Source organism: Tauraco erythrolophus, chromosome 11 (assembly GCF_009769465.1).
Source record: "Tauraco erythrolophus isolate bTauEry1 chromosome 11, bTauEry1.pri, whole genome shotgun sequence".
Classification (NCBI taxonomy): Eukaryota; Metazoa; Chordata; class Aves; order Musophagiformes; family Musophagidae; genus Tauraco; species Tauraco erythrolophus.
This window is the reverse complement of record NC_141475.1, coordinates 15,835,689-15,846,444: the sequence shown is the minus strand read 5'-3', so window position 1 is coordinate 15,846,444 and position 10,756 is coordinate 15,835,689. Positions and strand designations below refer to the sequence as shown.

General features: G+C 56.4%; 1 protein-coding gene across 1 annotated transcript; it reads right to left on the bottom strand.

The window, feature by feature from the left end:
* Positions 1-2,106: 2,106 nt before the first annotated feature.
* On the bottom strand, positions 2,107-10,440 carry LOC104384176 (uncharacterized). Its single transcript, XM_086618108.1, has 3 exons — positions 9,254-10,440; positions 6,105-7,674; positions 2,107-5,993 (listed from the first exon to the last, which is right to left on the bottom strand). Exons 1-3 carry the CDS (start codon positions 9,337-9,339, stop codon positions 4,857-4,859), a joined length of 2,793 nt encoding a protein of 930 aa, XP_086474234.1. The 5' UTR covers positions 9,340-10,440; the 3' UTR covers positions 2,107-4,856.
* Between the last annotated feature and the right edge of the window lie 316 nt (positions 10,441-10,756).

Genomic DNA, 10,756 nt, shown 5'->3' with positions numbered 1-10,756 from the left:
TCAGAAGCACTTTCCTTGGGGCTGGACTTCCCATTTCCCCTGCATAGGGACAGGTCTAGTCGCCTCCCTGCAGAGCATTTCACACCAGCAAATTCTCAGCACAACCATGGGCCAAAAGCAGCTTTTCTATAAAAGCGGGACGATGGCATCCCTGGCTGTGCCTGCCCTTCCCCACTCTGGTGTGTTTGTGTCAGCTGTTGTTGCCCCCGAGCGTGCCGCGAGCTGGCGGTGCTGGCCGGCTGACACCGACCAGCATTGGGGATGTGAAGGAGCCCCGGGCACAGGATCCGCAGCAGCCTTCGCAGGAACACTGGGAGCACCGAGGTCGATAACGCAGAAAACGTGGGCTCCAAAGGGCTGTCCGGCAGGGCAGGAAGGAGGCATGCCGCCCTGCCCAGAGCCACTTCTATGCCATTGTGCCTTTTCAGCATTGCATTAAGGCATCCAAAGAAGGGGGATTTTTAATGGTTCCAGGGGAAAAAAGCGGGAACATTCGGCCCAACTTCATTACAGAATCATCTGAAACGCTTGTGGAACGTTTCCCCACTAATTATCATAAATAGTCGAAAAAAATCTTTCCCTCCCAAAGCAGGTTCCAGCTGCCCCTCTGTTTTCTCACCTCCACTTCCAATAGCCTGACGCTGCCCTTGCACAAAGGGGAGACCCCATCTCCGCTCCCCCCACCACCTTCCCCTCACTTGGAGGCTCTAAAGAAATACAAACAGGCGGCAGATTAACATCACTTGTTTGCACCTTAAACAAACAGGCAACTTCCACCTCTCCAGGCCATCCCGCTGCCCACTGGAGGATGCACCGGCTGGTTTTCCTTGTCCTTGTTCCCATGCCCTGCCCAAATCCTGGGTAAAGGCAAGGATAGCACAAGGCGTGGAGCAGGTAGATCAAAGATGGGCACGCCAGGGGTGCCAGCTCTGCATTCCCTGTGCCCGGTCCCTCGTGCCTGGGTGTCTTCTCACTGCCCCAGCTGCCCAGGGGAGGCACACGGAGCAGCCAGCCCCCAGCTCCCTACCCCACCGGGGCAGGCAGTCATGAGAGACGTAGGGGCTCAAATCACACCAGCAACGGGCGAGATGCCACTCCTGGCACAGCTATGGCACGTGTTGGGGCCGGCACACAAGGCGGGTGCCCGGGGAGGAAGCCGCAGCAGCGCGGCTGCGGGCTGGGGCAGGTTCCCAGCAGCAAGCCAGCAGCGGGACTTGCCCGCTGGAGGCCCAACTTTGCTCCTCGCCTGGTTTACTGTGCAAATCGCACACACCGCCCCCCCCCACCTCCTGCAGGTGTTCACTGCACCTCTTCTGACAGCCACAAGAAAGGGCTGTCGTTCAGCCCTCTTCCTGCCCGTGGGGCACCCCAGGGGCAGGAAGGGGAACGGAGACAGGTGGCAGGGACAGACCACAGCACCCGCAGCGCAGGGGGCTCCCGGCAGGGCTGACGGGCAGCGGGGCTATGGGTCGGTACTGCAGCACAAGTGCCAGGGCTGTGAGAACCTCATCTCGTCTTCACAGGGCAGGAAGAGAGCCAGTAGTGGCTGTGGGGCTCCCAGGCCATGCTGGAGACCCCCAAGTCCCAGCACTGCTCAAGGACACACATGCACGGTGTCCTGTCTCTGCTTCTCACTGGTTCTCACCTAAGGCTAACTACAAGGACCTCAGGCAGTCATAGCAACTGGGAAGAGGTTTATAGTGTCACAAGCAGCCTAGAGATGCCACACAGGGATGATCACCTTTTTTTTTCCAATGCAAGAACCAGGGGCGTCTGTACAAGGAGCGGCGAGCAGGGGGAGAGCAAAGGGAGGTGCTGCCTCGTTGGGCGCGTTGGCAATCCTGGGCACTCCTTGCCACAGGGTGCTCTGGATGCTAAAGTCTTACCCGAGTTCAGAGAAATCAGAGAAATTCACAGTTTAAAAAAACATCAAGGACTCCTTGGTGCAATGGCTGTCCTGCAAAGGGCTGCCCAGGCTGCTCACAGCAGAGTGGTGAGGGTGTGCTGGGGGCTTTGCACTCTCTGGGTACCCACCCTGGCCACGTGCCTCTCCGCTGACAGGAAGACTCCCAACGACTGGAGGAAAATTCCCAGCAACTGGAGGAAGACTGCGGTGAGGTGCAGCCCTGAAGCAGCAAACCTGGATGTTGGCCTCCCCAATGGTGATCGCCTGTGCCCTGCCCCATCCCCATGTGCTCTCTGGCTGCTCTTGCTCTGCGATCAGGAAACCCAAGCGTATTCCCTCACAGGCTGCCCAGGCACATCACCCTAGGACACTGTGCATCCCACCCAACTCTCAGCCCACTTCTTCCCAGGGGACACTGGAGCAAGAGGAGGCAAATGGGAATGGCTGCTAATTCCTCCCAGCTCAGCACAGCCGTAGCCCTCCGGGGATTGGCCCTGTGGCAATGGAGGGAGCTGGCTCCTGCCTTCAAGCCGAGCCGGCTTCACCAGCCTGGCCCCAGGAACACTGGCAGCTGTATTTTCATTGCAAATTAGAAATCAATCATAGCAGGAAATTCCCATGCTGAGAACACCCTGGCTATTATTATTTTACAGCACTCGGAGGTGTTCTGGGCACTTAGAAAGACGTGGCCCTTTCGGGGTATTATGGGGCAAATTAGTTTTAAAGGCAGCTGTAGGAATGTTGGCCATTTGTTTTCCGGAGTGGGATGGGCGCAGGTGGAGGCTGCGGGGCTTCATGCTGCTTTCAGGTACCCCACCGCTCTGCAAAGATGGAATCAGCATGCTCCGGAGCGAACACCTCGAGCCTGACCCCAGTTTTATTAATAACAAGTAATTAATATGAGAGCGGACGTGCCTTGTGTCTCTGAAGACCTTTTAAGATGTGATTATGTTGTGCTAATCTCTGCCCAAAGTACTTCCCTGTTTAGACTGCGCTGGGCCATTAAATATCTGAAAAGCCAGCGGAGACCCCCCCTTGCTGCCCCAGCAAGTGCTGGTCGTCTGTTCCCCGGCAGCCAGGCCCCACTTTCAAACCCTGTAAATCAAGTTGAGCCCATCTGGATTGCCAGGAAAAACACTCGCTCCCCTCATCTGTGTCTCGTTACCTGCCGTGCCAGCCCCGGCCCCGGAGCCGCTCGCTCTGTCCCGCGCAGATGTGCTGCCCTGCGCTTGCCTCCTGTATTTCACAGCCGTCAGCAGGACTTCGAGGAGCAGCCGAAGAGCCTGTAACACTGCACAGGCTCTTAGCAAAGACATATAGCCAGGTCCCTAATGCATAGCTGCAGGCACACACCTTAATGTGAACCCCCTTTCCCCCTACCTTAGTCCCGTACCAGGCGGAGTAGCTGGAGCACTCGGGGCTCCCTGGCCAGGACGTATCTGAGCAGCTTCCCCATGGTTCTTTGCCCAGCACATGTCCAGACTATAGATTTTCAGGGGTTCTCCCCCCTGAGACACCCCAAAGTCAGGCAGCCCCTGTGCCCCACACCTGGGGAAGAGCACTCAAAAACAGGGCAGGATGGAGTGGGTGCCGGCGGCAGAGGAGAGGAGTTGAAGCCAGATACATGCCACTCGATAGTAACAGGGGTGATTAAATTTGGGAGCAGCCTGCCTGGCACAGGGCAAAGTCAACACTGAGCCCAGAGCAAAATAAAGTACCCGGACACCCCAACCAAGGAACAACCCCTGTGTTCATCAGCTCCAAAACCTTCTGGGCTAAAGCTTTCCAGTGAATGTTTCGGCACTTTCTACGACAGCAGAAAACCTGCAGAAACAGCCACTGTTGTTTAAGTTCAGCACTTTCCTGGCCCTGGCAGCAGCCCAGGCCTGCAGAGGTGAAGGCACACATCAGTCCTTCAGTTATGAGGACAATTACTCCCTTCCTCCCAAGCTTCCGAAGTGTGGTGCCCAGCCTGCAGTCAGGGCGCAGCATTGGGTGAAGTTACAGTATGAGAACCACGTGTCCAGCCACACTCAAACATTACTCTTCCGAGAGGCCAGGGCAGGCAGCATCGCAAAGAGGTTTTGGGGCATGAGATTTAAGAAGGGGAAGAAAAGCACGTTTATTGTCTCCCTGTGCCGCTGCCTGCAGGAGGGTGTGCAACCCTGGTCCTACACGGGTCTCTGATGGCTGCCACTGACTGGGGATCCCACACTCCAGCAAGCAACAGGAATCCTCTGCAGCGGGTCACATCGAGAAAAGCCCTGGGATGAAAACACTCCTTTCGCCAGTCCTTCAGCGCATGGCAGAGATGTAGGAGAGGCTTTAATATCAGTAAGGAGGAAAGGGAGCAAGACAGCGGAGGAAGTTGGAGTGTTATGACGGATGTACGGGCACCGACACATCCTGTAACGTGATGTGGGGAAGCAGCTGAGGCGTGGGGCAGGAAGCCGTGGGAAGTCTTTCCCCAAGGACTGCTTGCACCCTGAAGGTATCTGCCAGGGATGGGGAGGAGATGCAGGCAGGAGCCCCGACCAGGCCCTGCAGGCAAGAGCGGGCCGTGCCCAAGGTGCAGCGAGGCGCCCAGCTGGCCGGGCGCGGAGTCTCCAGCATTTCGGTGCGGTGCCTCCGGGGCCACCGGTCGCCCTCTCTGCCCCGGGTGCCTCTGGGCAGGCGGGGGTAGGCACTGACGGTGTCGGGATGCCATCTAGTGTCGCTTGGCAGAAGGGCCCGCCAGGCAGCAACACCGCACACAGGCTCCCCCGGCTCACAGCATCTCCGGGGGGCCAGCTGGGAGGCACCCCAGAACAGCATGGGCGCTGGGGCACCCACCTCCGGGGGACTGCGCCCCACTGATGCCGGTCCGCACCCATGACATCCGCGTCCGTCACCAGCACGGCTCCGGACCCCAAAGAAGGATGATGGGCAGGTCACACCGGGGCAGCCAAGCTCAAAGGGGTGCCCAGGCATGCTCCGGGGGTCCCGGGGCAGCCAGAGCTTGGAGACTCAGCAGCCTCACCGGCGGCACGGAGTGGCCCCAGCGACGAGTGGTTCGGTGAAGGAGGAGGGCTACCATCCCCCACAGCAGCACGCAGCCCACCTGCAGCACCAGCGCAGCCAGGCCCAGGGCCAGGGACACCCGGCAGCGCTGCGGGCTGGACCGCAGGGCCAAGTCCCAGGCATGATGGCCGCTGGGGGACAGGGGTGGAGAGGTTGGCATGGGGCTCATAGGGTCTCGCAGCGGGGGGACAGGAGGCATCGGGAGAGGTATGGTGCCTGAAGGGGTGGGAACGTGTGGAAAGGTTGTGGGAGTGGGCTGGGTGCCAACTGTGGAAAAGCCCCACACAGTGGCACGGTCCCACTTCTCACCCGGAGCAGGTGCATGGTGGGATGGGGACTGCGAGGCCAGAGGGACCATGCCCGGTGCAGCAGCCCTGTAGGGTGGCCAGAGTGCTGTGGAGGGGGCTGAGAGAAGGGAGATGGTGGGTGTCCCCCATGGGACAGTATCTGGCCTCTCCGGGGGCACCAGAAGAGTAGGAGGCACTTGTCTGGTGGTGGCTTCCAGCATGCTGGTTGGCACCACTGTGGTGGCAGAAGCTGGAGTAGACAGTGCAGGCTCTGGGCTAGTGGCCCCAGGAGGTTGTAGGCTTATGATGGCTGGAGTTGCACGCAGGCTGAAGGCCTCCTTTGACACAGGTGGTGATGGCATGTTGATGGAGGTCTTGGCCAGTGCAGTTGGTGATGGGATGGTGATGGAGGCCTTTGGCAGCATGGCTGATGATAGGGTGGCAATGGAGGCCTCAGGCAGCATGGTTGATGATGGTGTGTGGATGGAAGCCTTGGGAAGCATCGTTGATGATGATGTGGTGATGGAGGTCTTTGGCAGCATAGTTGGTGATAGGATGGTGATAGAGGTCTCAGGCAACATATCTGGTGATGGAATGGTGATGGAGGTCTGAGGCAGCATGGCTGATGATGGTGTGTTGATGGAAGCCTTGGGAAGCACAGTTGATGATGATGTGGTGATCGAAGTCTTTGGCAGCAATGGGATGGAGTCTTTAGTTGGCAATGGGATGGTGATGGAGGTCTCAGGCAGCAAAGCTGGTGTCGGGGTGGCAGTGGAGGCCTCCAACAGCACAGCTGATGATGCGGTAGTGATGAAGGCCTTAGATGGCATTGCTGGTGATGGAGCAGTGACAAAGGCCTCTGTTGGTATGGTTGGCAACATGGCAGAGGTAGCCACAGGTGACAGCATGGTTGACAGTGCTGTGATGGGAAAGGCTGTCAGTGACAGCGTGGTCAGTGCTGCAGTGGGCAAGGCTCCAGGTGACAGCAAGGTTGACATCCCTTGTGATGATGTAGAAGTGAATGGCAGAGATGGGGTAGAAGCTGAAAGTGGAAGAGTAGCCGGACAAATTAAGTGGTCGTCTCTCAGCAATGTCACTGCTTGCCCTGCAAGATGGAGTGGACTCTTGCATGACACTTGGGTGGACAATTTAATCTTCTCACTGTTGCCCAGAATCCAGCTGTGCAGGTAGCAGAGGTTGCAGTCACATCTCCATGGGTTCCCACTCAGATACACTGAGCTGAGCTTCTTCAGAGGGTCCAACAGTCCTCGGGGGACACTCTCCAGCTGGTTCTTCCGAAGGTTGAGGGTTTTCAGATTTGGGAGAGAAGCAAAGACCTCATCATCCAGAGCAGAGAGCTGATTTGTGTCTAGTTGGAGGTCCAAGAGCTTGCTGAGCCCAGTGAAGGCTCCTCTTGGAAGGGTTGCTAGCTGGTTGTGGGACAAGATGAGTTTGCCGAGAGATGTGAGGTTGACAAAGATGCCATCTGGAAGCGTGGCCAAACTGTTCCTGCTCAGGTCCAGCTCCCGTAGGTGTGGCATGGTGTCAAAAAGGCAGCAGGGGAGCTCTGTAATGTGGTTTGAATCCAGAGTCAGCAGCTTCAATTTCTTTAAACCAAAAAAGCCCTGGAGTGGGAGATCCTTGATGAGGTTGTTGTCCAAGAGGAGTTTCTCCAGCTGAGGCAGGCTCCTCAGGAGCATGGGTGGCAGTGCCCTGAGCCTGTTCCTCTGGAGGCTGAGCTCCAGCAGCTTTGGCTGACCATCTAGCAGCCCCTCTGGGAGGTCCTGCAGCTCATTCTCATACAGCCGGAGGACTTGCAGATGAGAGAGTTTGCGAAAGGCATCCCCAGGAAGAGACGTGATCCTGTTTCTAGCCAGATCCAAAAATGTTAGATTGATAAGAGAATCAAAAACACCTTCTGGAAGACAAGGGATTGCATTGATGTGCAGGGAGAGCTCTCTCAAATTCTCCAGCCCATCAAACAGGCCTTTGGGGATGTGTCTGAGGTGGCTGTCTCTCAGCTCCAGCCTCTGCAAGCTTGGGAGGTTTTGGAAAGTGCCCACAGCCACTTCTTCTAATGAGGCACCAGAGATCTCCAAGTCCCTCAGCTTCTCCAGACTATCAAAAGCTCCAGGTTCAACAGTCTTGATCTTGTTGCCAATAAACAAAATCTTGTTCAGGTTGGGCATGTACCTGAAGGCACCTTTCCTTATAGCAGTGATGCTGGTTTGCACAAAAATCATCTCAGAAATGAAGGGCTTTGCACTCTTTGGGATCTCTTTGATGTCATTTTTTGTCCCTCTGTAGACCTCCTGGTAGTCTTTGGGCATTTCATATGAATCTTCACCCAGGATTTGATCTTGGCATTTATGGAGGTGGAAGGAGAGGAAGAAAAGGAAAATGAAATGCTGGTACATTGTCCTGAAAAAAAGGGTTCAAAATTTGTTTATGAAGAATAAGAAAATCTCTGTCCACAGCTCATGAACTGTGGTACCACGCTTCATTCAGCTCTCAGGACTCTTCTATTCACATATCATAACTCGTTTTATGAGAGAGAGAGACTGTACAAGCCAATGCACGCTGCTTTTACAAGAGTTCATTGCCGCTGGTACCAAGGGAGGGAGAGGGAGAGGGAGAGGGAGAGGGAGAGGGAGAGGGAGAGGGAGAGGGAGAGGGAGAGGGAGAGGGAGAGGGAGAGGGAGAGGGAGAGGGAGAGGGAGAGGGAGAGGGAGAGGGAGAGGGAGCTAGCTGGCTTGGCAATGGGAGATGCTCTGGGAGGGCCAAGGGCTGGACGGTCTGTTCCCTGACCCTCTTTCTCCCACGTTTGGACTGCAGGCTTGGCATCTGTCTGGCTGAAGAAGGCAAAGTGCTGCTTCCCATTAGCACTGCCCCAGTGGGTCCAGTTACTCAGCAGGGTAACAGGCCATTCATGCAACAACAGAAGCAATCAGCCCTGTGCTTGCTAATGAGGGACCAGCAAGGGTCCCAGGACCCAGCCAAGACCAGACAACCTTGTTTATTCAGAATTTCCACACTGCTGGATGGACTTGCTATTTCAGTGGTGCTTCTCTCAGTTCAGGAAGGTTATTTAAAACATTGCTTCTAAGAATGTCCTTTTGGGGATTCTTGCTGATCACATCATATTTTGGCCTTGGTTATTTGACTTACAAGCAGCAGCCAAGCTTTAGGGTGAGGCTCATTAAAAGACTATGAGATAGCCCCAGATTAACTGTTTAATAACCAACATTTAGGGCTGTGACCTGCAGTCAGGAGGTGAAGTCACTGACACACACCCACCAGCAGCCACGTAAAGCCCACCACTTCCATCCAGTCATTTGGAAACACCCAGCTAACACATTACCTGGGGTTTAACGGCCACGAGCATAGTACCAGGACAGAAGTTACCAGCTTGTGATTCACAGCCCTGGCTGGGAGCAGGGGAAGAGGCTGTGGGTTGCTTCTTGGGTGTCCATCAAAGCTGACCATGCAAAAAAACCTTATGCTGGGAGGGTAAATTTGCTATGAAAAGTTATTTTCTGAGAAATGTTGAGAGGTCAGCAAATACAGGAGGCTGAAAGCTACCGGGTTTGAAGAGATATCAATGGGAGATGAGGTCTGTGCCAGCTGCCTTGTGGGGGTTCCCTGGGGTAGAAGTCACTGCCGATCCCTGCCCATCCTCTCCCCAGGGAGATGTGGGTGCGGGAGCCGGGGGTGCAGGTGCAGAAGTGCCTGCGTCACTTCAGCTGCAGGGGCAGTGCAACGGGATAAACGCGCAGGTGGGGATGGCTGGACTAAGCACACAGGGATGAAAATAAACAGTTTTGAACTGCAAAGCTCTTTTAAGATCCTCCCTCACCCCATCTGACTGCAGTGGACCTCACCGTGATCCCCTACTTATCCCACCACCCAGGAGCACAGGGCAAGGACACAATCAGCAGCTCCCCAGAGCTGTCCTCCCAGCACATTTCAAAAAGCAAAAAAAGCATTTTGCATCACTTACTTGGCCGAGCGCTTGTGAACGAGTCCAGTGCTGGAGTGAGCCATGCCGCACGAGGAGCCAGGCCACCAGATGACAGGGGGTCCCATCACCTGGCCGGCTCTTTATCCACAGCCCAGGAGCAAGGCTTGGCTCTGTGTGAGGTCAGGGCGCAGGTCTGCGCGGGGAGATAAGGGACAGCCAGGGAGCGGCAGTGGAGCTGTCTTCCTGGTGTGAGAGGCCATGGCAGAAAACCCTCGGAGACGACACAGGCATGTACTCCCCAAGTGTTATCAGCTGGCACCACTTGACTAGTCATATCCAGGGAAACCTGAAGATCTCCAAGCCAGTCTGTTTTGTAGCTGATGTTCTCTGCAGTCCCATATTTCCACCAGCGTAACTCACCAGCTTCACATGCACCACACCCCACTGACACAACAGAAAGGAGCTTTTCCTATTATAAATATCCAGCTGTTTCCTTCCTCAGGAGTTAGCTTATGTAGCTAAAGGTGCTGCTCTGAAGCCATTTGTTTAAGCTTGTAACAGTGATGACTTCTGTGGTCAGACAGATATGCTGACACCCAGGCTCTGGGCTCAGCCCCACACCTCTCTGGCCGTAGGGCTGGGGCTGAGCATTGTAATCCCCTCCACCCTAGCACCAGCCAAAGACCCTCCTGTGGTGACATCCAGGGCACCTGGCTGGTGCAGGATGTCTTTTGGGAAGAAACAGTCTGATAAAAAGACTTAAAATAACAAGGCATCCATTGCTTCCCACTAGATAATGGCACTAGCTGCACTTCAGTTTATCTTCCTTGTTTTTCAGCTGCTCTTATTAAGGGTTCAGTTTGTGCTCCTGGGCTTTCCTAGCAAATTTAGAAACACTCCAAACTCTTGCACACTTTCTCCCTTCCAACATCAACCCTGTATGCATCCCTGCTCAGTGCCAGGCTGCTCCAGAGGCAGCAGAGTCAGGGCACGCGAGGGGACAGAGCTTGCAGCAGGAGTGACACCAGCCTCCCTGGGCCATGGACAACGCACCCCTCATGGTACGGCAGCCGTGCCAGGACTGGGGAGCTGCAGGCTGCCTCCCAGGCTTGGAGATGGCCGTATGCCAGCATCGCCTGGGAGATGGTCACGGCAGGTGGTCCCTTGTGCAGGAGAGGTGGCAGTGCAGGATTGTGTCTAGGGGCGCAACATCACTCGCCTCTATCCCAGGAGCAGCCCTCTGGCTGGGCAGCAGCGGGGAAAGGGCTGGCAGAGACGCCCAGCCCGGCAGCAACACGGGCGCAGCTCCCGGCACGGACCGCAGCTCCCGCGGCTGCAGGGGCCCGGGGAGGCCGGCCCGGAGAAGGGTGGGCAGGAGGCGGCGGGGCTCTCCCAGCCCCGGTCCCAGCGGCCGCAAGATGGTGCCGCCGCCCCGCGCCGCGCCCGGCCTCGGCGCCGCCGGGAGCACGGCGCGGCGGGCGCGCGCCTTGCACACACGCCCGCGTGCTTGCACCCACGAACACAACACACGCGTATGCACAC